Raw genomic sequence first — 27969 nt, 5'->3', positions numbered from 1 at the left:
TTATGATCACTCTTTCATAATGATACTTTTGACCTTTAGTGAATCTAGAGTGAAAATATTGTTTCACTGGATTGGTAACTACTTTTTCTCAGATGGACATCGGTGTGCAAATTCTGTCAATATGGCAAGATATTTGAGTTCTGTTAGAGAATAACTATACAAATATATGTTCTCATGGACTGTGTTTTAACATGTTTATCCCAGCTCTGCAAAAATGACAAAAACCATATTCCAAACTTTCTTCATTGCTTAAATTTAAAAAAAAATTAATTTAAAACATGCCATTTAATGCAGTAGAAAGTTAAATCTTCTTTAAAACTCTTGGACACACTACTTAAATGCTCTGCATCTTGATTTCCCCCTCTTTAATTTGTGACTAATAACAATACCTGCCTTACTGAGTCTTGGAGACTAAATAAGATAATACATGAACATGCTTTGAAATTCAAAGACTAATTAGTAACTTATTTCCCTGGAGCATTGATCTGGAACAGGAGAATCACCACAACCAGGAGTGTTTCACCTCTGCCCTCAAGCAAAATACTCAGGCCACGAGTTAGGCTTTTACCAGAGTTGCACTTTTCCTAAGGAAGTCTGGTAAGATGTGTCTAAAGAAAAAGACATTAACATTTTATAGGCACAGAAATGAAGCTGAATACAAGTGTTTTTATGCCTTGGAGAATTTAATTTTGTATTATTAGAGCACTAAGACTTGGGAACCAGAATCTGAATTGGGAGTGTAAAGCTTACTGTATCACTTGGACAAGTCATTGAATCGCTCTGGTCTTAGTTCCCATGTCTATAGAAGGTCACTGGGCTAAATGTGGGCCTTCCTGTCTCCCATATGGGATGATTTTTGCTGCCCCATTATAGGAAGGAGAGCAATGATAGTAAAAGCTATATTATTAAGCCTTTCTACATGCCAGGCACTAAGTTTTTCATATGTATTGATTCATCTATCTGCATAACAACTGCCCTTGGCAAATTCTACCATTATGTTTATATCAAGAATGAGGAAACCAAGGCAGAAGAAGTTAGATGATTTGGCTAAGCTCAGAGTAAATGGTGGAGCCAAGGTATGCCCAGGACAGTCCAGGTTCTGAGCTGGGAATGTGAACCATTCCTCACACTGAGATAAATTCCTATATAGATGCTAAATTTTTACTCACTTAATGTACCCATTTAATGTATCCATTGTGAGAGTCGGACTGTAAAGAAGGCTGAGCACCAAAGAATTGATGTTTTTGAATTGTGGTGCTAGAGAAGACTCTTGAGAGTCCTTTGGACTGCAAGGAGATCAAACCAGTCAATTCTAAAGGAAATCAATCCTGAATATTCACTAGAAGGACTGATGCTGAAGCTGAAATTCCAATACTTTGGCCACCTGATGTGACCAGCTGACTCACTGAAAAGACCCTGAGGCTGGGAGGGCAGGAGGAGAAGAAGGTGACAGAGGATGAGATGGTTGGATGGCAACACTGACTCAATGGACATGACTTTGAGCAAATTCCAGGAGATAGTGGAAGACAGAGGAGGCTTGCATGCTGCAGCCCATGGGGTCACAAGAGTTAAACATGACTTAGTGACTTAACAACAACAAGTACTCATTTAAACTAATCTATGAACACATTCTTATAAGAAATTGAAACTTTCCTGATAGAGCTAAAGTGCCCTTTGACAGTTCCCACCAACCAACCATGGCAGGCCCCTCCATTGAGGTAGCCACTGATAAACATTTGGTGGGAATGTTTTTCAGTCTTTTTCTAGACATTTACAAGAATACAAGTGCACTATGGGCATACAGAGTATGTTTGTGTATGTTTCAATCTGCATTGTATCATGCTTTATGCATTATTCTGCAATAAATATTCCTCACTTAACATCTGTTTAAAAACACATTATTTTCCCTCTGCCCAGCAGTGGAAAGGAGTCAGTAAGTGTAATTTATTTTATGGGAAAGCTACACGAAAGTATATTTAACCAATATTAATGGCATCTCATCATTGTGAATCTGCACTGAGACTGCTGCTAAGAATGAAGATATTTTCATATGCTAACTGAACTGACCTTTATGTTTATTCTTCTATTGAAGAAAACATTTTTTTGGAAGGGGTGATATTGAGTTTAATGAATTAGATTTTTCTATTTACAACTGAGATCACATCTACTTACTATTTTGCGAGTCTACATGAGTATATTGTTTCTAGTGTGTTCACACTTATGATGAAAGGGCTCAATCATACAAAAACACACCCAAGCACTCACATTGTTTTAAAACAGCAGTGCATACATTATACTCCTCATAAAAAGTCACCTTTGATTAAAAACCACTAGTTTCAAAGATCAGTCTGATTTTGAACATGAACCAAGATACATACTGTATGATCCAAAAATCTATTTTAGCCATTTTGTACTGCTGCTGTCTTACTGCACTAAAAGGACACTGATGAGGGGCACCATATGGTATTAACTTTAACTAGACAGCTGACTGTCTCTCCCTTCCCCCAAAAAATCTTTGGCCAAGAGTGCTCCATTGTGAAGACTGAAAGTATCTGGTGATACTTTAGCAGCAGCATTGGCTTGTCTTTTTCTTATTGATTTCCAGAAGCTCTTTATATATTCTGAATACTGATAATTTGACTGTTACATATGTTGCAAACATTTTCTCCTAGTTTGTTGGGTGCATACTTTAAACCCTCACAGCACTGCAAACTATTTATTATTCTCTCTCCTCAGTTTTATAGGAAAGGAAGAGGAGATACAGAGGATATATGCATCTTGCCTCAAGTCACAACAGACAGCAGAGCCAGAATCTGAAGCCCACCTGCTTCCAGACTCAGTCTTACTGTCACTTTTGACTCTGTCTATTCTAACAGTCCCACCTGGCTAAGTGCAAGAGTTCTTGTAATAGACAATGAATATAAACTCTTTAATTAGTAAGTTCTCATCATTTCCATTAATGTCATTTGGTGTGAAAATGTGCAAGCAGATCCAAAAAGCATAAATCAAACCAAACCTCTGGAGGCAGGAGCCAAGTTGGTGTTGGTACACCAGAGCCCACTGCAGTGCCTGGCAGGTGGAAGCGCTGGGCACCCATGAGGTGAAAAAGGTCCTGTCTCTAACGGGTAGAGTTCTACTTGCCTGGTGTTGCTGCCCATGGGAGGATTTGTGTTCCTCAGAATACCCTTGAGATTGATTACATGTACTCCAGGTTTTCTTTTGTTTGCTTCTATCTGTACTCTTTCTCCCCTAGAAGTTAATGTCCCAGAGTCAGTATGAAGTTAAGTAAGATTCTGAGCTTTGGCTATGCCTCTGAAACTACTCGTGATGTGCTACTGGGCAAGTACGAAGTTCCTGATATGTAGTAGGCTACATGATAATTCATCATGTTCTCATTCCCTGATCTCTACCCAGCATTCATCCTTCTAAAATACTTTTGGTAGTAGGGAGGTATTTAAAAAAACTCAAAAGTCACCTTCTCTATAAAATATCCCCCCAAAACTCACTCTAGCTCCTGCTCAAATAAAAATGTATCCCTTTCTTCCTCTGCCTTCCCATTGCAACTTTTCTTCTTCCTAGTACAGAATTTATGATATTATAATGATTTATTTACTTCTCTGTCTCTCACATTAGACTGTGAGCTCCAGATAACCAACACATCTCACTGGCTAGGTATTCCCAGCACCTAGTATACACCTGACACGGAGCACAGGGCAGTCATTCTGCTGAAACATGTAAGTAAATGACAGAAAGAGAGGGGAAGTCAAGGGATGTGGGGTCAAGTTCTGGGTGGGTGGGGAGTGAGTGTCAGTGAGCAGAGTGGGAACAATAACGAAAGGGTGAGCTGGGGCTGGAGGAGGAGAGGAGGGGGAGGATGTGGTGATGGCGACGTGTGGCAGGGCAGAGGCTGGGGGTTAGGGTCCCATCACTCCCCCTGATGGATGGAACAATGCCTGGAACACTAGTCCATATACTGCTGCTCCCAAGTTCCTCTCAAATCTCACTGCCACCAATAAAACAGGACTCAGGTGCCCTCTTCTCAGGGCAGTGATGAGACTAAAGTGGAACAATGCAACATGGGGAGGCTGCATGGACGAGACGCGTTAGCCTGTGCAGAGCAGGAAGCTGGCCCCAAGGGTGTGGAGTCAGCACACAGCTGGGACCAGAACCCAGGTGCCTGCACGGCTAGTCAGGGCCCCTCCCACTGCATAGGGCTGTCCCCCCGGGAGCTCTAGAGAGGGGAACGTTGGATTTTAAGTAATGCAAAGGAATTCTTCGTATGCTGCACACAAAGCCTATACTCACGGCCAGCTCCAAGGCAAGCCAATTGGATGCTGAGAAACAGGAAACAACCAAGCTATGAAGTAAACCGATCCAAGTGTTGAAAAGATAATTTGTCCAAAACCAGACCCCTGGTGAAGCTTCATTGTGTTATTTATTAGCTAAGGGCAGGAGTATGTGGAAACGAAGGGTTGCTCGGACCATTGCTGGAAGATCCTTAAGGTCATTACTAAGTTAAATATCAGGGGTGAAGGCTCTTTACTCTCTAGAATTTCTAGCTCCTTTTCTGGGAAGATTTTCTAGTTATGAAATCAGTCAATTTGGGGAAACATTTGCTGCATTTAACTTTTTGATGCCACCAAAGACAGAAACAGGAGGGAAAGAGGCGGTGCCCATAGTGGAGTGCTCATCTTCCCAGGGGCATGGGAAAGAGATCCATTTTTTCACCTTTCCAGGCTTCCTTCTGAGGCAGCGCCGTTCCCACAGCCGTTCATCCAGCAATTCTGAAGCCCAGCCTGGTGTTTGGCTCTAAGTGTGGGAGACCCTTCCTGGCAAGGTTCCATGCTCGGAGGCGGACACCCCATAGCCCTTCAGTCCCACACAGCAGTGGCCCTCAGCAAGATAATGACAACAGCAAGCAGAGGCCTTAAGACATGCCAAGCACAGATTCAAGGCAACCGGACAGCAGCACTGCTGTCAGCTCCCAAACACTCCACGAGGAGTGATATTTTAATGTCTCCAAGCTTTATTTCCCTCAACTGCAGTAGGGAAATTCTAGAGCAGACATCCCAAATGCCTGTCTTCAAACCAGCTGTAGCACAATCATCTGGGCTACATGTTAAAACCATCAATGACATCTTTGGAAAGATACCAAGAAACCGACATCAAGTCTATTTCAAGAGGGATGGTACATGAGGGCAGAGCATTGGAAAGGAACTTTCCAGTATACAAATACTTTTTTTTTTTTTAACTTTTGAATCCATTGCATGTAATAATTCAAAAACAACAAAATAACTCACATTTAAAATAAGATGGACCATAAATATAGATTTCCAGGTCCTACCTGAGTCCAGAAAAAATGGGGCAGTGCTTTTAACCCAGTCTCCAAAATGGGTCTGAAACCAGATGCAAGGACTCCTATCCTCCAGGATGACTCCTCCCTCCTGACAGAAGATCCTGTTTTACAGACAAAATTGAGGTCTGAGAAGGGTGGGGATCGGGCCAAGTCACACCGCTACTTATCAAACAGTAAGTAAAATCTGGGTTTTCAGTGCCAGGTCTTCAACCTGTTGTTTTTTATGCTCACCCCACCGCGGCCCCAGCATCTTCTCCTCTCAATTCTACTTCTCTACACAAGAAAGACTTTTCTTGTCTCAGATCCCCAGCCCTTCAAACCCTGCTTTCTTCAAGCTAATCTGGTGAATGGAGTGATGATGTGTTTAGTGGGTACTAATGGGCCAATGAGCTCTATTAAAATACACTCATGAACCCTTCTGGAAACATTTGCAATCAATGACTGCATTTCACTTCTGTAAAGTAATATGGGGGATTCAGTATAATGATTTTTCTAAAATTCTATCCCAGGAGGCAGGGGAGAAAAAGCAGCAGACTCAAGTCCCAAGACCTGGGTTGAAAGGTTTACCGTGTGGAAGTCATCTCTCTTTTGGGCTCATTTTCCACATGTGTAAAATGAGGGCATTAGACTGAATAATCTCAAAGGTCCTCTTTAATGATTAACATTCTATTATATAATCCCTGCCTAAATCTGTCCTTTCTGTTTAAATATGCATGTTAAACCATAGGCTCTAGAAGATATAATTATGCTTTTGGAAAAGAGTTCTCAGTAACTGAATATTTTGTAAGTCTGAGCTTGAGTAGCGTGGTTTTAGCCATTTCAGGATTAAGTGGGTGGCAAGGGGGACCTTGGGGCTTCCCAGGTGGCACAGCAGTGAAGAATCTGTCTGCCAATGTAGGAGACACAGAGGATGCATGTTGGAACCCTCGGCTGGGAAGATCCCCTGGAGGAGCAAATGGCAACCCACTTCAGTATTCTTGCCTGGGAAATCTCATGGACAGAGGAGCCTGGCAGGCTACGGTCTGTGGGGTCACAAGGAGTCAGACATGACTGAGCAACTGAGCATTCACATATGCAAAAGGGACCTTTCAGTGCAAATCCAGTCTTGATCACAAAAAAGAGGAATAGCTTGGGATTCATTAAAAAGAAAGTTAAACCAAATAAAAGTTAAAGATGGAAAATAGCCTATTAGAATTGGAGAAGACCCAACACAGGATGTGCATGTCAGCACAGATATGCTTGACCTCCAGTGATTTCTGCTTCTGCTGAGGGAGGAAAGCCAGGTATGTATCTGAGAAAGAATGTTCAAGAAGAGATGCTGTAGTTGGCAATGGCTTAATTTCCCCCTGTACCAGCTGGGATAAACAGCCTTGATTTAAGGTTTCTCTCCTGCTAAAATGCAAGTGTCTTGAGACAATACTACCCCCCACCAAGTATATATGAATTTTTTATTAGGCTGCATCAGGTTGCAGCACATGGGCTCCAGAGTGTGCAGGCTCAGTAGCTGTAACACATGGGCTTAGTTGCTCTGTGGCCACAGGGATCTTAGCTCCCTGTGCGTGCATGCATGCTCACTGAGTCGTGTCTGACTCTGTGATCTCATGGGCTATAGCCCACGAGGCTCTGTCCATGGAATTTCCCAGGCAATTCCATGGGTTGCCATTTCCTCCTCCAGGGGATCTTCCCTGACCCAGGGAGCAAGCCCTCATCTCCCGTGTCTCCTGCACTGGCAGACAGATTCTTTACCACTGAGCCACTTGGGAAGCCCTTAGTTCCCAGAGATCAAATCCTGTGCCCTGCACTGCCAGGCAGATTCTTAACCACCGGACCACCAGGTAAGTCCCATATATACGAATTTATCAAATCTTTTTAAAAATAGGGTCTTTTAATTGTGATAAAATATACACACACACAAAACATACCATTTTAACCATTTTAAAGTGTATAGTTTTGTGGCAATACATTCATCACTGTGCAACCAACACCACCATCCATCTCCAGAATGTTTTCATCCTTTTCAGCTGAAACTCCGCACCGATGAAATAGTAACTCCCCACTTCCTCCTCCCCCATTGCCAGAAACCACTCTTCTACTTTCCATCTCTGTGGATTTAACAATTCTGGTACCTCTTATAAGTAGAATCATGTAATATTTTCCTTTTGTGACTGGTGGATTCACTTAATACAATGTCTTTAAGGTGCATCTGCGTTGGAGCATATGTCAGAGCACCCTTCCTTTTTAAGGCTGGGTAAAATTGCATTGTATGTATTGCTGTTGTTCAGTCACTAAGTCTTATCCAACTCTTTGCGACCCTATGGACTGCAGCATGCCAGGCTTGCCTGTCCTTCATTATCTCCCAGAGTTTACTCAAACTCACACCCATTGAGTTTGTGATGCTATTCAACCATCTTATGTTCTGTCACCCCCTTCTCCTGCCTTCAATCTTTCCCAGCCTCGGGGCCCTTTCCAGTGAGTTGCCTCTTTGTATCAGGTGGCCAAAGTACTGGAGCCTCAGCATCAGTCCTTCTAATGAATATTTAGGGTTTTACAGCACATTTTGTTTATCCATTCAAGGTCCCTTGGATTGCTTCTGTTTTTACTGTAAATAACACTACTGTGAACGCAGGTGTACAAATACCTGAGTCCCTGTTACAATGATGTTTCAGTGGAGTGGGAGGATCAACCCCCTCCCCTGCAGGGTTTCTGCTAACCTTCCCATGGAGCGGGTCCCCCACCCTCATTACTTTGGGTCTGGTCACATCCCAGCATTGATCACAACAGATGGAGCCCCCCTCATCAGTGAGCCCTTGCTGGTAGGAGGCTGTGTCCAACACCCCCAGGCTACTCTTCCTGACCAGCAAGGCCCTGGCACAGCACAATTTGGAGGAACGTTTTCCTCACAAACATGGACTTTCCTGCCTCTTTAGTTGAGGACACAGACTCATGACTCAAAGTCACGTATAAGAATATCTTCCAAAGTCTTAATGACCTTCAAAATAGGAAAAAACTTAATGAAGGGTATGGTAACCTCTCTCCTAGAGCAGGACTTTAAAGGTTACCAAAACATTTCTGAACAATGTGTTGAATAGACAAGACTAAAATTGTGGTTGAGTTTCCTGAAAAGAACTCCTGACAAGCTTATTTATCACAAAGCCCTTGATATCGCTGAGGGTAAGTGGAAAAAGAGACAAGCCTTTCCAATATGGATGTGGCTTTGCGCATTAATTTATTTGTTATCTTTGAGAAGGAAAAGAGAAAAAAAAAGCCAAATCAGAATCCTGGGTCACGATGCCCCAAGCCAGGGTGGTTTTATTTTCCCCAGGTTTTTTAAGGTTATCGATTCTTTTTGTGGGTGAGACTTGTATCCAGTTCATAAGAATAACCGTTTCTTGTGGGAATGAAACAGAACAAACAGGCAGGAGAAGAATGTGTTCTGGGTTTTTTTCAGGTTTGCCCTCTGCAGTTCTTTGGGTTGAGCTGATTTGATGTAGCTAAACCCTTGGCAGAGGGTTCCTGTTTTCCAGCATCTGGGCCTGAGCTCCGTGAAAAGGGCCAAGAGCTGGCAGAGAGTCACACTCTGTAGCTTTTCAAGAGACCTTTGAGAATGCTATTCCTCCACAGGTGACACCATCTCCTTCCTGAGAATCCCTGCTGGGCTCCCATTTAAATATTCAAAGTAGACCAGTGATTCCCCTTCCAGGCAGAAAAAAAAAAGCTGCCAAGTTCCTTGAATTAGAGAACAATGATAACAACGATAACATTCTATTATTTTCTCTTATACATATAATAGAAAAATAACATCAACACAACCCACATTTCTTCAGCACAAGGTGGCAAAACTCTCTTCTAGTGACTTCTCTGGTGATTCAGTGGCTTAGACTCCACATTCCCAATGCAGGGGGCCTGGGTTCAATCCCCGGTCAGGGAACTAGCTCCCCTATGCTGCTCCCGTATGCCGCAATGAAGGCTGAGGATCCCATGAGCAGCAACTCAGACCCAGTATAGCCAATTATTAAAAACAAACAAACCAGAAAAACCCTTCTTCTAAATTAACACTGGCGTCCCTTATCCATGTGCCCCTTCTTGCTACCTGTGCTTTTGAACAAATGGGCTCCAGGACATCTTCTGGGTAAGAAATTCCTGGATCTTGATGTTTCAGCAAAACTGACTGGGCACAGGTGTGGTTTTAAATGATTATTATCCTTCTGACCTCCTCACATTCACCGATTCCTGGTTCCCATACTACCCTTGAAGGCCACCTTCACACAGGTGTCCTCCTGCCTGTCCTTTGCATAGGAGACTAAGGCTTTGATGTGCTAGACCGAGGAAGGCAATGTGAGATTTACAGCTTCTCTGGGACTATAGCTTGTGTGAATACTTACATATTTGTTCATTTCCATCAGTTGCTACCTTTTTCCCAAGCTCTTACAATGCAAACTATTATGTACATGCACTTTCTGGTTCCATACTTCTGACAACGATGAGAGGTAGATGATTGTATCACCTGAGGACTATCACCTGTTTTCTACCTGAGGAAACTTACGGGTTACGATGGCTAACTGATTTTCCAAGGGCCCATAGCTGGTGATCCGTGAAACACTTCAGGATTCTCTGCCTTTGCCCAGTAGAGAAGTTCTTCATATTACTAACAGGATTCCCTTTCCTAAATTAGTATGTCAGATCTGAATTGAAAAGACTGAACACATGGTGGATGGGCAATTTTCTACACACACAAACACACCCTTAGTCCCCAGTCTTCGCCTGACAAGCTCCTGTTCCCCCCTGCCCTTGGCATTTCATTTAGCACACACAATTAGGGGATGGGAGAGGACATGACTGCAGGCTCTGAGAGTGTTTTGGGCATTACACCTTCCTCAGGGCCACTAGGGAACATGAGCTAATTGTATTAACAAGTAGCATCTGGAATTTATTCAATTTTACACAAACACTGTGTTGTTTATGAATGAACCTCACTCGGGGAATGGAGACTAGGATCCCAGCTGTTTAATAAACAGACCCTCCCTTGGGTTTGCCAAACTCTGGCAAACTAAAGAAGCGCTTGGTTTCACATTTACTGTTATCCACTGGCTACCCCATGGGAGTCCTGAGAGTTCTTACTCTAGGTTATCAACCAAGAGGACTTGGGCAAAGGTCCTACATTACCCTTCCATAAACTGGATGCATCTGCCTGGAGTCAGAAAGAGAGCAGTCTTCCCAGGGTCCTAGAATCCCCATGTTTGGCTCCAGAAAGGGTAGGGATAGGAGGGGTCCCTATTCTTTGCTGCTCAGGGGTACCTGGGTTGGTGTGCTTTTTATCCTACTCAGAATATAAAATATGAAACCAGGTGTGCATTTCCGAAAAACAGGCTGGGGAAATGGTCACCGTCAAAGCTCACTGGGGTCCCTTGGATAAATAAGATGGAGTATGGATGATAAGATAAAGGCTACCATCCGTCTCTTGCTGCCTTAAATTATCTGGTATCCTCACTCTCCTAAAGGTTAGAAACCTGCTAGTCGCTCAGGAATGCGAATGGTCAGGCCCGAGGCCTGGGACAATCAAGCGTATCTGAAGGGCATGGGGAGAAGTCTTGCTCCTCCACCCGGGGTTATGACGATGCCCCAAATTAGCAGGAAAATGGTTACAGGCTAGGACCTGCGCGCTTGAAAAGGAGGATCAGGATAAAAGACAGAGGAGGGAGCTGTCACCAGCAAAGCCCATTAACCATTCCAGGGAAGAAAAACGGAGTTTGGTTAATAAAACAAAGTCTAACCATTTTACTCTTCCTTGGTGCTTCGTCTGGTTTCACTCGCTTACCGGGGCCAAGGACAGAGGCCTTGTCCGTAGACCTTCAGACCAGAGATCCGAGTACCAGAGGGCTTCCCCAGCCTCTCAGCACAAGCACAATACTGCTTCTCAAGATGGCGGCAGCCCGCGCAGAGACGCTGCCCGAGGCATTGTGGTCCAGAGCCGGAACTCGGCCCCGGCCCCGCCCCCTCCAGCTGGCAGGCTCTCGATAAAGCAGCCCCACCTGTCTGAGAGACCATGGACTCTGGATCCAGAGCTCACTTCTTTTGGTTTTTTGATCAAAGAATAGTTTTTCTTTGCTTCTAAACCAAACTCAGTCTCATTCTGTTGGCTCCAATGACACAAGCCAGGAGGATCTTTGTTGGGGACTGACCTGGGAGGGTTGGCAACAAAACTGTGTCATAAAAGAAATTAGTCAGCTCAAGCCGACTTGGTCAGTAACATAGATTTTATTTCCTGAGGAGGACAGGGAGCTGCTCTTGAGAAACACACTAGAAAAGCTGGGTCAAAAGACCTTGAAGCCATTCAGAGGCGTTCACGCTCCAGCAGGAATGGGGCCCAGGCCATGCTGGTTTCAAGTTCCTCCTTGCTACATAAATGGCCAAAGGAAACATTATCCAAGAGTTTCACATCAAAGGCTAAATAGCAGACTGATTTTCCTTTTAATCTGTCCAATAAGCAAGTGAAGATTAGACAGTGTACATACTTAGGAATAAGACTTCATGCTGTTCCAGAGTGGACTTTCCTGTGCTCTCGTTTCCAGCCTGTCCCCACTAAGGAGCAGTTGTTGTGTGAACAGGGCGGCACAGACAATCTCTATAGAATGTCTGAACAACACACTGAATAAATGGAACTGAAACCTGGGGAACAGTTGGAGCTGCAATCGTCCCCTTTACTCCCAGCTGGCTTTAGGAATTCAGATGAGGTCCACCTCTGGGAAAGGAGGCCTCCCGGAAACCACAGGAAACCTGTCCTAAATACCCAGGGTCTACATGATGGCTCAATGCTGCATGAGAAATGATGGCTTCTGATGTCCTGTGGATTGATCTGCAAAGCAATGAAGTCTTTTTTTTTTTTTTTTTTTTGGAGTTTCAGAGTGTGTGTGTGCAGCCTGGTGTCTCAGACCAATGGAAGAGATCCATCATCCGTGATATTGCTTAATTCTCACACAGTATTGTGTGGTGTGCAGGGCAGGATTGATCATCTGGATCCTACACAGGAGGAAGTAGAGGCCCATGGAGGTTCACATGACTTACCCCCAAGACACACGATTGCAGACTGGCCAGGATGGGACTCCAGCTGAGGACTTCTGATCACTTCTCTGACCCTCTGATGCCAGGTGCTTTTCACTCTGCCGTGTTGCTAATGGGCTATTTCTCTGCAAAGTTGTCATTCTGGGTTACCTAAAGGACCTGGGAAAGGTCTACGTTACCCTTCTATAAATTGAAGTTACATGCCTGGCAAGGAGTTACAGTGAGACAGCAGAGAAAACTACCGACTCTTGGCTCTGAGTTGCCATATTAGACCACGAGCTTCACGAGGGCAGTAACCAGGCCTGGTTTGCTCTGTATCCCAGGACCTGGCATAGTAAACACCTGAAGAAGGAGGGAAGGGGAGAGAATGGGAGGGATGAAGGGAGGTTAATTTCTTAGGATCACTGGCCTGCTGTGTCGGCTCTTCTCTCATTAGATTATCACAGGCGCTCAAGATGAGTCCTAGGATGGGACTTTGCATAACATGTTTTTTCTGGTCTCATTCTGGCGGTGTTAGTTTCTCACCTTTGTTTTTACTCCTGCTTTTAATTCATGTGATTTTGTTGTTTTCATTTTTTCCTGCTATACTTTAAGCATTCTTGTGGCGGACTAAGTATTTCTGGGACATTAATCCACAAAAAAATTTTTAAAAAACCTAGAAAAGCAAATGAATAGCTATACACACACATAAATGGCAGTGAACATTTCTATTTGTGCCCCCCCAACCAAGAATGCAACCCATTCAATATTAACAAATTCCAAGATTTTTTTTCTCCAGTAGTCTTGCTATCCTTCCTTTTCATATCTTTCCAAATTCTACTCACTCTTTAAAACATATTTCACCAACAGTTTCCTCCCTGACCTCAGCCAGCTTGTCCAGCTCTAGAATCATCTAACTGAAAGTGGCATGTGCTACTTTTGAGCTCTGAGGTTGGCGGGAGCCTGGGGCAGGGCAGTGCCATGAAACTCACTGGCCAAGCCCCCCACCCCTTGCAATCTGACTGAATTCCAGCATGTGGTAACTGTTCTTGCCAGTCCATCTCCTACCACAAGGGCATGCCTTGGCCTCCCTCACCTCTGCTGACTCTGAAGGTTTATTGAAATTACGTTCCTACCTCAAGCCTTGCTTAAAATCCATCTCTTTCAACAATTTGTCTCTGTCTTCTTTTCTTGAGTGCCTTCCTATATCAACTACACATGCCAGTAGATTCACTGTTTGTTTTTTACTTTCTACATTGTATTTTGTCCTTTATTATCTAAAATGTCATGAACAAGAATTTTATCCCTATAAATGCACTGAGGATGATTTGGAGAAAAAGGTACAATGGAAATCTCTGGGGTGAACAAGAAGGCTGTAATTATGTGGTGCTGATGACAAAGGACCAATGGGTGTCTCTGTGTTGGTTTCATTAATGATCCCTGTAAATGCCATCTGTCTTTGTTTTCCTTTACATCAGGATCATTAACAGATGAGGTCTGAAGGACTTTATTCTTTGAAGAGCTATTAAATTATGTCTTACCTTATTCTGGATTCCTGTTATCTGTAACCTCTACTTGGCATCTAACAAAGCACTTTTACATGACTATTCTGTGTCCATCTTGTTCTCATTTTCTTCTCGACATCTCAAAGTACTGAACATGAGGTAGACTCACAGAGAGCCTACAGCCTACATTTTAGAGTTCACCCCACGCCCAGGGATGGCATTCTCCCACGCTCAATTTGTTCCTCTGAGGAACAAGACACCAGCAGTCCAAGCAAGTAATCCCAGTCCAAAGCAACATGTCTCTCCCTGGGACCCACTTCCTTTGTGTCAAAGTCATCGGTTTTTGTTTTTGTTGCACTTGTCCAGGACTTGGATGGGGAAGTGGAGTTGGAGGAGGGGATGTGCTGGTCTAAAGGGTGGAAACCACTCTCCTAAAGCACCACCCTGAAAACACATGGAAAGCAAACATACTCTGGCTGGTCCTGCAGTCACCATTTACAGCTTCCTTTCTACAGCTGCAAAAATATTGCATCAGGTTGTCAGTTTCTGACTTTGTTTTAGTTCAGTAAATAAAAATAAAGCTACTGATAAATGCCATTAGGAAATGTGAGCTCTCGTCCTGTGGTCCACGTTTGTGAGAACAGGGCCTGAAGATTCCTCTACACGTTAACTCTCCTGGAGCTACTCTGAATGAAAACTGTCGTTTTCTATGTTTCATGCAGGGTTGGACTGGTCTGCCACACAGAACTGTATGTATACCTAGCTTCATTTACATAGAGTCGGAAATAAGGGCTTCATTTACCTTATGGCAAGAATACCCTCCCAGACTGCTCAGTAACCAGAGCAGGCAACGTATCTGAAAAGTCCAGCTGCTGAGCCAAAGGCCTAGATGGACTCAGTATGACACTAAGACACTGATAAACACAGCCAGAAGATCCAAAGAAGTACACAATATAAATGCTTTATTGCTAGCACAGAGGTTTCTTTTTAAGTAAATTAAAAGAAATAAATCTTCATTTTCACATTCTATATTGCAGTTCAAGGTAACTAGCTGGTTAGTGGATATGTTCACGGGGGACACAGGCTATAGGAGGAGAGCATGACATTCACACGAAAGAACTCAGAAATGTGGCATCTCTCAAGGCATCCAGCCACTGTCCTTTGTCAATAACAGCAAGTAGAGATTTCTTTAAAACATCATGAGTAGACACAAGGGTTATAAATAGATAACCGGCAATGTTAGAAAGCAGAAAACCATTAAATACAGAAGGCTATATATGTGTTGCCCTTATTTCATATACTCTAGGTTAGGTTTGGTACTTTTAAATAAGCGATCTTCATCTAGGTTAGAGATGAATTGGATTCGGCAGCTGGAAAGGAAGTTGACACTGCCCACGTCATGGAGCCTTCACTGGGAAGCATCAGTGGGGTGCTCAGCTATGAGGAGACGGGGAGAGGGGGCCGGCCTGTTTCACGCCATGCCCCCAACCCTGCCAGGAGGCCAAGAGGCAAGAAAGGTGTGTGGACAGGCCACGGGCATGACAAGTGGAGCTCTGGTGGGGCGTGGCAATCATGGCACACTGGAACACTACAAATGGAGAAGGAAACTCCAGGCCTGGCCAGATCTTCCGAGGTTACCGCCGGTAGATCTAGGGCATGGGAGCCAAAAGCAACACTTGCTGCACCAGGACTAGCAGGTGGTGGGCACAGGGGACTGGGGGCGGGGGGGGCGCGCAAAAGAGGCTGTGGATTCCAACTGCAGGGAGAATTCACTTCATGTGAATTGTCTACAGAATTGGACATGGAATTATTTCTACAAGGCACCCAGCATTACCTTCTTTCCAAATTCTCAAGTCCACTCAGATCACTTTTTGGTTGATTTGAAAGACAAGCTTTGGAAAAGATCTTATCACTCTATGAAAAATAGCCCAGCCCCTGACTTATTCCAGAATAATCAAGAAGGAATTAAATGCATACATGCACATATACGCGCGCACACACACACACACACACACACACACACACACACATCTCTCACACACACCCCCAAATCATGCAGTGAGCTCCGAGGCTGTGAACTACACAGAATGGTCTCTGGAGCTCCATCTCCTCATCTTTCACTCAAGTTATTTATAGATGTAAGGAAGCCAGACTGGATCAGAAACTTCCTAAGTTCTTTCTCCTTAGTACATCTGCAGTGTACCAACTCCTGGCATTTTCAATCTTGTCTGGCTCTAACTAAAACCATTTCATGTTTTCCTTTGAAGAAATGGATAACATGAAACGGTAATTTGGCTGCAAAACCTTGGAAAATTGTTCCCGGCCCAAACATCTGCCCCAAATGAGCTCAGCTGAGATCTCCTTGGAGGAGCAGGAGGGGAGCTTGAGCCTGGAAGAGGGAAACGAAGACAATGGAAAGGCTACCTTTGCTCATGAGTGAAGTCCTCTGCGACAGAGGCATCAAACAGTACAGCTCCCTTACTCAGCCCCTCACCCCAGAAAGACACACTGGATGTGCCCACAGGTGCTCCCCGGGCCTTTATCCCATTTCCAATATTTGGTATCGTTAAGGTGATCCCTCACAGAGTGCCAAGAAACCACGCCCACTGGCTTGCATTCATTACACCCAGCGAATGGTCTACATGCTGTCATTTGAATTGTTAAATAAGAACTGAGTATTGGGGATTCCTGAGAGCTGGGCCCCACAGGGAAAGCAGAGAGGGGAGTCGTGCAGGCTGGTCGTCACCTTCCTTCTTGGCCATCTTAAGAGTTCTTCTGGGGGATCTTTACTGTCACAGTCTTAACTTCAGAGTACTCTCGCAAACCAAATTCTCCCCTGAAAAACAGAAAAGGGCAGAATCAGGCACCTGAGGCCAAAACAGTCCAACGTGGGCTTTCCCTTCAGGAAATGGGGTAGAAACCCCATTCCTATCACTGGACACGGGGGATGTTGTCTGTGCTCTCTTGGGTTTCCTGGAGATCTAGTCCACTTCAACTGAAAGAAAACCACAAGGTTCCCAGGTAACGGTCCTTTCGCCTTGGGATTCTACATTCCTTCTTGTTAGCCCTTGGGTTTAATGTGTATGCTCAGTCGCTGAGTCGTGTCTCTTTGCAACTCCCTTGACTGCAGCCAGCCAGGATCCTCTGTCAGTGGGATTTCCCAGGCAAGAATATTGGAGTAGGTTGCCATTCCCTTCTCCAGAGGATCTACCTGACCCAGGGAACAAATCAAGGTCTCTTGCATCTCCTGCATTCTTTACCATTGAGCCACCTAAGAAAGTGGAAACAAATACCTAAAGGCCTCCCATGGAGGAGTACAAATCACCTATAATGCCTTAAAAATAGAATCCTAAATAAATACTATCCACAGTTCTCCACCGAGTCAGGGGAAAGAGTCAAGAAATCAAAATAACTGACTGAAGAGGAACTGGGATGTGGTAGTAAGCTGTTCCCCAAGACTTGCCTTTGGTCACTTCCCCTCCTGGCTCACGGCACTCTCTGGGATCTTGGTCATGGACCAGGGCATCTGTATCATTTGGTAAACACACACTGATGGCTACTACCATGGGGCAGCACTGTGCTGGGCGGGGTGAGACAGAAACTACAAAACTGGTCCCAGCCTCTGAGGAGCCTGCAGGTGGTCCGGCCTGAGAGGGAGGGGTGGGTGCCAGGTCACCTGCCTAGGTGGCCACAGGAGACGAAGCCCCGCAACCACTGCTCTAAGGATGCTGGGGCAAGGACAAGCCTCCTTGACACCATGCTCCTTTTCTTCACCTCTTTTCTCAAGTTCCTTCTCATTTTACCTCTCTTTAAATGCTTCTTTTCTTTTCTCTATTTCATTGCTGGATCAAGTATGTTCTCTTAATTTTTTTCTATAAAATACTTGAACTTTTTTCTTCTCTTTTTAAAGTCACTCCTCTGTGCAGCGTCTCCTCACGCTCTCAGGAGAGCACCCTACTCCTCTGTGCTCAGAGCACCGTGTACCCGCCTCTACTGCGCTGTCTGCGCCACGGGGCAGGGTGGGGGAGGGTGGTGGCCGCTCTCTCCCCCACCAATCTGTATCTTACTGATATAGCTTTCTGTCCTCCCCCACACCTAGTGTGTGGCCCATAGCACCAGGTTCAAAGAAGGCACCTGATAACTGTGGGAGTTATCTGATAACTTTCCTGGCACCACACAAGGTTCCTCATTTATTTCCAGCAGCTTCTCTGAGCACCAGGGCACCTGAGGGGTCATGCCCCCTTCCCCCAGCCCCCAGGACATCAGAGATTGGGTCAAGCGTGCTGTCCTCTCATCTGTATTGGCCATCTTGCTCCAGGGATGAGAAGAATAAACTTGGGATTGCCCCATTCGTATATGGTTCCCTCGCTGGCTCCAACCAGGCTGTCTCTTATTACCAGCTCAGCTCTGGCTCTCACTGGACTCTTTCCTGCCCTTGGGCAACTGTGCATGTGTCTCTCCATCACGGACATCATCTGCCTCCTGTCTGAAGCATGGTTACTCCCTTTGTGTTCCCACGCTTGTGCATGCACTTGGGGCAGACCCTGAACCCCTGCCCTCAGATCTCTAGCTAGGCTGGGAGAAACGGAAGAAAGCCTTCAAAGGCAGGAACTCGCATTCCAGTGTGACTGTCAGATCCCAAACTTCTGGGTGCTCAAAGCAATAGAAAACCCTGCTGGACTGGGGGTGCTCCTCTCTTGGATCCCAGGCAGCCAGCTGCTGTAAGCGTTCAGACTGCTCTGAGATGGAGGATTGGGTTCATATCTGCCACAAAAGGAAATAATGCCCATGGGCCTGGACCGCAAGGAAAGCCAGTGAGAGGTCTTAGGACAGTGAGTAAAGCAGAACACTGGGGCAGGGGGCAGCAGACAGCAGTGCCACCTTGGCTCTCTGTTAATTGGCTGTATGACTCCAGCCAACTCATCCCCATCTCCTGGTACCCAGCTGTCTTTCTGACATCAGTTCCTGAATGTTAGTATACATATCACTCACGAAGCTTGCTTAAAGTGTAGGTTCCTGACCAATCCCCTCCCAAGATTCTGTTCCAGTAGGTCTGGGGAAAAGCCCAAGAGACCATGAGATGGGTGGTCATTGAATCCAGACTTTGAGCAATACTGCTGTAAGGTCTCAGAAAGCGTTGATATTTCAGTTCTTCAGCTATTCTGCCATCTCCTTCCGGGGTCTTTCTCTCAAATATACTGAAATTTTTCTTAATCCAGTTAAATTTTGTGGCACAGTAAGGAAGCAGTTCACTGCTGCACAAAAGGCAGATGCACTCTTACTGACACGCCCCAGTATCTCTACATGGTCATCTGCCCAGCAAGGTCATGGCTCAGGGCACAGGACATTGAGAAGCCTATATTCCTGCTTCTTGACCAGACTAGGTTATATTCCCAAAGATGAACCAAACTCGGCGTACATATGAGGTAAAGTAATATGTTAAATTTTGGTGTCTCTCAATCAGCTGTTTCAGGAAATCACTCAGACTCATGCATAAAACAAACAAGGATTTCTGCTTAGGGTGTCTGTTTCCCTGCCCTTTCCTTTGGCTTACAGCAGCATTTCTCAGAGCAGGGTCCCTGGATCACCTGCACCAGAATTATTCCAGAAATTTGTTAAAAATGCAATCCTGGGCCCTAGCCCAGATCTACTAAATTAGAACCTCTGAGAGGGGCATCACCAGATAGGCGTGCTTGACAAGCCCCTCTCCCAGCCTGCAGGTGACTTTCCCATGCACCCGCATACTGTACACACACACACACACACACACACACACACACACACACAAACTCAGGGCATCCAAACAGCGCTTCTTGTCTTCAAAGCCTGTGTCCTTAGTTTTTAAAATGCTGAGGTTCACAGCTTTCTTTCCATCCCCCAGGTTTGTGACACATATTTTATAGCTTGGGCTTTATGACCTCTTGTCTCAGGAGAGCTTAATGAGATAGGCAAAGACATGAAGATTGAAATAGATGGAACTAGCTGAACAGGCAGAACTGAGAGAAACTCAGTCAAGTCTCTGACCCTAGGAATTAAAGGCCAACCCACTAGGTGAAAAACCAACTCTAAATATTCTTGGAAGAACTGGTGATGAAGCTGAAGCTCCAATACTTTGGCCACCTGATGCAAAGAGCTGACTCACTGGAAAAGACCCTGACGCTGGAAAAAACTGAGATCAGGAGGAGAAAGGGGTGACAGAGGATGAGATGGTTGGATGGCATCACCAATTCAATGGACTTGAGTTTGAGCAAGCTCTGGGAGATAGTGAAGGACAGGGAAACCTGGCATGCTGCAGTCCATGGGGTTGCAAAGAGTTGGAGACAACTTAACGACTGAACAACAACCATCTCCAGGTTACCTGCAGAGGGCAGCCCTTTCCACAGCTCTGTAGGGGAGCGATCAGAGGCTCAGACAGACCTCAGAAAGTGCTACCTCCCCTGTGCCTCTTAGTAGCAGGCAAGGCGATGCCAGGAACCAAAGTTGCATGGAGCCTACAGGCCTTGAGAGAAACAATTCTGTCCAGCTGGAAGGTGAGGCAGAGTTTCTGGGACTGTATTAAATAAGAAGGAAGAGTGAAGGACCAGGGCAGGGCAGGTTCTTCTACTTGAAGCATTTCCTACCACTCAGGGTCATTTAAGGAAGAGAAAACATGTTTTGGGGGCAAACAGGGACAAAGACTCATATAATTTAGACAAGATGAAGTGAGTCTCATTAAAGAGCACTGTTTCACAATTATTTTTTAAGAGAAAGCCAAATCACCGTTCGTGCCCATGAGATGAGTAGAGAGAGAGGCCACTAGTCTGTGTGGTTCTGACACAGCCAAACTGTTCCCTGGACCTTCTTTCTAGGCAAGGGCAATGTTTCCGATAGAAAGTTCTGCACTGGACAATGTCACAAGCTTGAATCCTGGTAGAAGGCTTGCCCCATGATGAGCGTCCAGGGCCAGCCTGGGATGAGAAACTGCCAACCAGCGGTTACATATGACAAGTCTATGTTATGCCCATGACACACCCTGTTAATGACCTGTAACAGTCTATGGGAGCAGCATTTCCAGAGCCAGTGACGGCCCTGACATTTCAGAGGCTGCGGGAACACAAACAGAGGGGCAGGAAATGAAACAGGTTGAATGTACCTTGAGAAGCAGGAGCAGAAAGTTAAGGCAAGTTAAGAGATGAGTACATGGAGACCTTATCAAAGCTGAAAGAATATTAATAACGAGAAATACTAGTAACAACAAACAGGCTCTGGCTGCAGAGCCACTGGTAGGCCCTGAAGGCCAGGAGCAAAGGGCCAAACGAGAGCAGCTTCTCACTGGCGTCCCCACAGACAGAAAGCAGGTTGATGGTACTGGCTGAAAGTTAGGAAAACTGATGCCGCCTTTCTAAAGTAATACATTTATTAAGAGAAAAATGGATTGTCTACTAAATGGCAGTCATTTAGTTGATCAATAATGATGACAGCAGCTCAGAGTTTCTGAAGGTTTGTCAGACACCCTGATGGATATTTGGCATACTTGATTCTCACATTCAATCCTCACAGCAACCCTGTGGAGGAAGTACAACAACAATTCCCATTTTATAGATGAGACTGAAGGTTAATGAGATTAAGTAATTTGTCCAAGGTGGCACAGGAATTAAGTAGTAGAGCCAGGGTACATATCTGAGCTGTGATTCTAGAAACTCTGCTCTTAGCCTCAAAGCTAAATCTCAAAGCTAAACTTCATTTTCATGGTGTAATGGCCCAGGAGTAGAAATTCTTAGTTACAGTATGTAAAGATGTGAATCTTCTGTGCTGGTCCTGGGTTCACTCCTCTTCTCCCTAAACACCACACATTTCTACGATAGTGCCTTTGCTCACCCTTCCCTCACTGCCACCCTGTTTTGCCCACCAACCCTAAAAAATTATTCCTCTCTCTTCATCTACTTAAATGTTCCTCTTCTTTCAAGGCCAATTCAAATCCCTGTAAGAGATCACATCTAAAGTTGTCCTGGACTTCTCTGGCTCACACCATCTCTATCACCCCTGAATTCCTCTATCACTTCACAGGCTGTTCTGGAATTCTTTCGATTCTTTAAGTGATGTGTATTTAATTTATCCAACAAAATTTGAAGTAATTCAATGAGCTGGACCTTTCCCCACAGACCAAGGATCATGATTGGCACAAAGTATATGCTGAGTACTTGTTAGAAGATTAACTGTGAACTGAACATTTGTTTAAAAAAATGATATATTCAGTAATGCTGGGAAGAGTGGGCATAGAAGATATTTCCTTTTAAGAGTCACAAGATTTAGAAAACATGGATCCAGCTCTTTTCAAAATTCAAGTTTTGGGGATGAGGGGAGGTATCAGCTCAGGAAGACCCTAGCTACCGTTCCTTCTTCAAAGCCATTCTAAAAATCCATCTATATATGAAACTGCAAATACAACCCCTCTAGTTTTCCTCTGCCACAGTCCCATTTTTCACATCCTTAGCATCACAAGAGGGCAGTCCAGCTCTGATCCTAACCCGGAAGAGTCCTTATTAAACCTGATACCCACACTTCCTTGGCCAGACATCACAGAAACTAAACCACCAAAATTTTGGTTCTAAGCTCAGATCTGCTATTTACTGGCTGTGTAACTTGGGCAAGCTACTTAACCACTCCAACCCTTAGTTTCTCATCTGAACCATCTATGAGATAAACATAAATGTATCTATTCCATAGAATTACTGTGAAAAGCAAATGAGGCAAAATCAGACAATGTTAGATAAGAAGGGAGAATAAAGCTACATGCAGAGCAGGCATCTGATTAATACCTATTACTGTTACTGCAAAATTCTCATAATAGATTATCTTCCTGTAATCTCTACCAAAACATCCTCTCTATACCAAGAATGCTGCCCTTAAAATCTCTGGTATCTTCTCAGCTCCCACATCTGCCCTCTAAAGACCTTTCAGACTGGGTTTAAAGCAACCTCTCCACTTGCTTCTTCAGCAAGTCCCTTCCATCCACCCCATGTCCAAGCTCTATAGCCCCAAACTAAAAAGATCCAATAGGCACTGAGCAGGTGACAATGAGTGAACTGGGTATGTGTAAAAATAACAACCACCAATATTAAGTTCTGTGAACTGCAGAACTCACAGTTGCAACAATTCCACTATGGGAGAATGAAATAAGCAAGAAATTTAAGATTTTATGGAAAGCCTCCTCTTTTTGGATGTCAGGTAAAGATTTTTAAATGTTATGAGGGAAAAAAACCAAAACATTTCTCTAGGCCAGAGTTGTCCCTGAGTAGGCAGTTGGTGACCTGTTTTAAATACACCAAATTCTGTCTTGTGTCTGGACTGTTCTGTACTTGCTGTGACTGCATGCACAGGAAGTGTTCTTGCTATTCCCTCTGCCTGGAATATCTTCTCCTAAAAAAATTGAAATGTTATTCCTTCTGAAACTTCATAAGCAAAATTAATTGGATTTTTTTCTCTGTACTTAACAAGATATTTAACCTGCTTCTATAACAGCACCTATTACATGAGATTACTGGTGCCTGAAGTTTTCTCCATTGCCCCTTAAGGTAAGGGCATTGTTGTGTTTTAGTTATCCTTGTAATGTGTGTTTTGTTTATAGACATGTGTTTTCAACATAGTGTTTGTTTAATGAATGGATGAGAGTAAAAGAATTCACTGATGTGAGTACACTCAGTGCTGCTATTTGCAACTCTATTTCTCTTTGGGCACCAGCATCTTGGGACACTTACATTTCTCTCCCATTTCCAGACATCTTGAATCCCCCAAAGGGGCTCTGGGCATTTAAGGCATTGTAACAATTGATCCTAAAAGAACAAAACATGTACTGTTAGCATGAGTTCTGTTTACACAGAAATAATCCCACTGGTATGACATTTCTTTTGCAAGTTCTATTTTTAAATTCCTTTTCCCACATGAAAATTTTATAATTTTTTGTGTTTTTTTAAAATTGTTATTGGAGGATAATTGCTTTACACTGTTGTATTTGTTTCTGCTGTACAACAAAGTGAATCGGCTATATGTATACATATATTCCTCTTTCTTGAGTCTCCCTCCCACGCTTTAGATTTCCTGATTTAGCCAATAGGAAGTGTCCCTTCTCAGGGTGAAGTCTTTGGTCAGTCTCCCCCATCTTTCCAGAGTTTATGTGCTTATTTCACACAGGCTCTGAAGAATTACAAGGCCCCGCGGCCCCCACCCCCACCCCCGCCCCACAGAATGTGTTATGGCCAGAACGAGACTGACCCTGATCTTACCAAACAGTCCCGGCTTGCATTGCAGAAGACACTGTGAGGGCCTTGTTGATGTCGTTAGTAAAGACAGCTGCCACAAGTCCGAAGTCTGAGTTGTTGGCTCTTTCAATAACTTCATCCATAGTCTTAAACCTTAAAATTTCCTGAACAGGGCCAAAGATCTGTGACAAAACAGATTGATCCAACGTGGATGCTTTGCCATCCTTTCACCTGTTCTCCAAATTTCAGGCAAGTGTATTCTGCCTTCATCATTTAAATGATGTTTAAGTTTAGCAGAATATAACTGTAAAATATCCCAAGCTTTCCCAGAGTAAGATTACATAAGTCTATCCTTAGAGTTTAACACCTCCACTCCCTGGCCCTGCCTGGCATCCCTTGATTTCACTGTATGTTCTAAAGCTGTGTTCTCCACAAGCCCCCAGGCACTGCTCCAGAACTGAGAGCTACTCCTCTGGGTTGCTGGTTGATCTGCAACTGGTCCTCTCCTGCAAAAGTGTGATGATGCTTGGGTGCTTTCTCTTTCCTGGTTAACAGCCTAATGACCTACATCAGGGGGAACTTAACTGTTATCAATGTATTACTGAGACTAGTGATTGACTTTTACTTATATGTTTATTGTTTATTTATTCTGTTGGCCAATAACAACTACAATCATAAAGTGCCATCACCTGGCCTCCATCTAGCTTGCTTGCCTTTTTGTCTAGCTTTTTTCTTGAAGTGGGATGTCCATAGCCATGTTTATTGCTACTGTATGATGTATATAAAGCACAAAGAACTAAACCTCTAATACTGTCTACTAGAAACACCCTGGAAACAGCCCTGGAAGACGTGGCTGCTCTTGAGGTCTATGAGCTACCTCCTCCTTGGCAATCCGCATGTCGTCAGTGACATTGGAAAACACTGTGGGCTCAATGAAGAATCCCTTTCGGCCCAGCCCCTTGCCTCCACACTCAAGCTTGGCACCCTCAGCCACACCGCTTTGGATGAGCTCCAGGATCTTGTTGTACTGTTTCTTGTCAATCTGTGGAAGAAAGCACCTAATGACTCCAAGTGAAATCTCTGAAAATGGAGTAAAATACACTCAAGAAGCTCTCATTTGTGATTTTTTTTCAAAGTTTCATAACACCTAGTCATATCACATGGAACTGCTGTTAATTAACCATTTTTGACCTACAAAAAGGGAAATTTTGTATGGTTCAACCTAATACATCAAGAAACCCAATAAATGCACTGCTCTGCTGTTACTGACAAATCATAAGTACCAGTTCAAGATTTAAGCAATGTTTCTCAATGACAGAGATATTGGTCGATTGACTACTGACTTTTTACAAAAGTAAAAATTAGCCTTGTAGACAAATGAATAGTGTAGCAACTTGTACTGATACTAAACAGATGAAAACAACAGAGGGGCTAACACACAGCCCCTGTACATGATGCTACACATCAAATCCTATTGGGGTAGTGTTTTTATGGAACTACAGTTAAACCATCAGAGGAAAGGATTAAGTTTAAAGAGTGAGAGCTAGTATCCTAGTCCATAAAATAAAGGTCATTCTTGCCTTCCCCCATGAGGCCCCCAAGTTACAGAGTTATTGCTCAATTGCTATTGTAAATAAAATAAAAACCTATACTCACTTAGGTTTGAACTGCTGTTAGAACTTTAGTCTTCTCTCAAATGGCCCCCAAGCTAAGGAGATGATGTCTCTCATCAGGAAAACCCATGCTCTCATGATCCAGATGAGATATGGTCTACATATTCCTTTAAATATTCTCAGTTCAAAACTAGAATTCACCTGGAAATACACCTAGATGAGTGGAGAGGACCTGCAGAGCTCAGGATTGCAGTCTGCATGGGGTCTGTGGGCCTCCTCCTTCACCACAGTGCATGAGGCATTCAGAGTAAGAGAGAACCACATGGCAGAGGAAAAAGCAGACAGCTCTTGTTCCCTACACATTTACGAGCTGCAAGTGGTTTCCCCAGAGTGGGTCAGGTTGGTGGAAAAGAAACCTTGGCAGCCGGTAAAAGGATAAATGGCTTCTGGGAAGGAGAGATACCTGCCCTCCTTGACTGTGGCACCTGTGGGGATGTCTTGAATCCAACAGTTAAGAAGTGGCTTCTAGTTAAGATCCATCTTTCCATGCCTGGATCCTTCTCTAGAGCCAAGAGACTCCAACTTACCCCCAAAGTTGATGATACCCTTAAGGCAGTCCTAATCCCTTAGTTTTTCAGAGATAAAATTTAGAAATGAAAAGAGAAGTATAAGACACAAGCAAGTAATGCCTTGATGGCTATATTTTCAGCCATGAAGACAACTGAGAAGGAAGAGTAAGGAGGATGGTGCTTTGTTGGGTTCCGTTACAATGTCCTATTTCTGTGCTCACCAGGGATTAAGGACATGTCTATGATTTCTCTACCTGGGGTCCCTGCTCGGTGGTGGGGTCAAAGGGACTCCCCACTATGCGCCTCTTGGCCCGCTCCACACTTCTTCTCACAAATTCTTCATAGATGGACTCCTCCACAAAGATTCGAGATCCTGCAGTGCAGCACTGGCCTTGGTTGAAGAACACACCCTGGTGAGCCTGCTCCACGGCATAGTCCACTACAAGAGGAAACAGCCATGTTCTCAACACCAATCTATGGGACTGCCTCCCTCCCCTCCCCAAAGAACCAGGCATAATGTCATGCTCACTGCAGAGCAGAACCGTAAGCAGCCCAGTGGAAAGCACTGGACTGAGAACACAGCTTTTTTCTAGTTCTAACCAGACCCTGACACTATTGGCTATGTTAAGCTTGGCAATCTACTCTTGGAATCCCTTTCTTCTTCTATATAAAAGAGGAATCAGACCACATTATCTATAAAAGGAGTCTCAAACCCCAATAATCCAAGGGGCTGGGCAGATAATGCATTGGTAGTAAAGCAGTGTGACAGAGACTCAGAACCCTTATGCATAGACATAGCCCAGGGTTGCCAGATTCCAAGTTTTAAGAAAAAGCAGAAATTAATATTTTGTGTAATATTTAGAAATAAACATAGCCATGGGGCTTCTTAGGTGGTGCTAGTATTAGGAAACCCACCTGCCAGTGGTGGGTTGGCATGGGTTCACTCCCTGGGTCAGGAAGATCCCCTGGAGGAGGTCATGGCAACCCACTCCAGTATTCTTGCCTGGAGAATCCCATGGACAGAGGAGCCTTGTGGGCTATGGTCCATAGGGTTGCAAAGAGTGGGACATGACTGAAGCGACTTAGCACACACAGCACAAACATAGCCATACCCTGCATTTGGTCTATAGACTGCCAATTTGCGATCCCTAATCTATAAGACCTTGCAGTTATGCTTTTAATTAGTGTTTTGGTGAATTAAACTGTAACAGCAATGATAGTCTTTGAAGACACTAAAGTTCCTCTATATTTACATGGAACTCTATAATAGCATGTGGTAACTCATTTTCATCTCTTGTATCTTATACTTGAAAACAGTATTAATAAACCTGGTGTCTGTGTGCACAGTCATATCTGACTCTGTGACTCTATGGACTGTGGCCTGCCAGGCTTCTCTGTCCTTGGGATTTCCCAGGCAAGAATACTGGAGTGGGTTGCCATGCCCTCCTCAAGGGATCTTCCCAACCCAGGGATCGAACCCGCATCTCCTGCGGCTCCTCCACTGCAGGCAGACTCTTTACCACTGAGTCTCGAGGGAAGCAGTGTTTGCTAGTTGCTAAATGACTGACTCAATGAATCAATCAATGCACTGTCAGTGGAGTGCCTACATTTTAACAGGAATTTAGTTATAGAATTCTGATCCCTTTGACA

General features: G+C 44.3%; 1 protein-coding gene across 2 annotated transcripts in view; it reads right to left on the bottom strand.

Annotated features, from left to right (window-relative positions):
• Positions 1-14844: 14844 nt before the first annotated feature.
• Positions 14845-27969, bottom strand: part of ALDH1A2 (aldehyde dehydrogenase 1 family member A2) — a 127797-nt gene continuing 114672 nt past the window's right edge. For both annotated transcript variants that reach the window (XM_070469229.1, XM_020906161.2), the window contains exons 9-13: positions 26574-26758; positions 25015-25179; positions 24162-24319; positions 23637-23711; positions 14845-16735 (exon numbers count right to left, since the gene is read on the bottom strand). In XM_070469229.1, coding sequence (XP_070325330.1) covers positions 16663-16735; positions 23637-23711; positions 24162-24319; positions 25015-25179; positions 26574-26758 — 656 coding nt within the window. In that variant the 3' untranslated portion in view covers positions 14845-16662. The remainder of the gene's footprint in view (positions 16736-23636; positions 23712-24161; positions 24320-25014; positions 25180-26573; positions 26759-27969) is intronic.

This window comes from Odocoileus virginianus, chromosome 6, assembly GCF_023699985.2.
Source record: "Odocoileus virginianus isolate 20LAN1187 ecotype Illinois chromosome 6, Ovbor_1.2, whole genome shotgun sequence".
Taxonomy (NCBI): Eukaryota; Metazoa; Chordata; class Mammalia; order Artiodactyla; family Cervidae; genus Odocoileus; species Odocoileus virginianus.
This window is presented reverse-complemented; position numbering and strand designations above follow the sequence as displayed.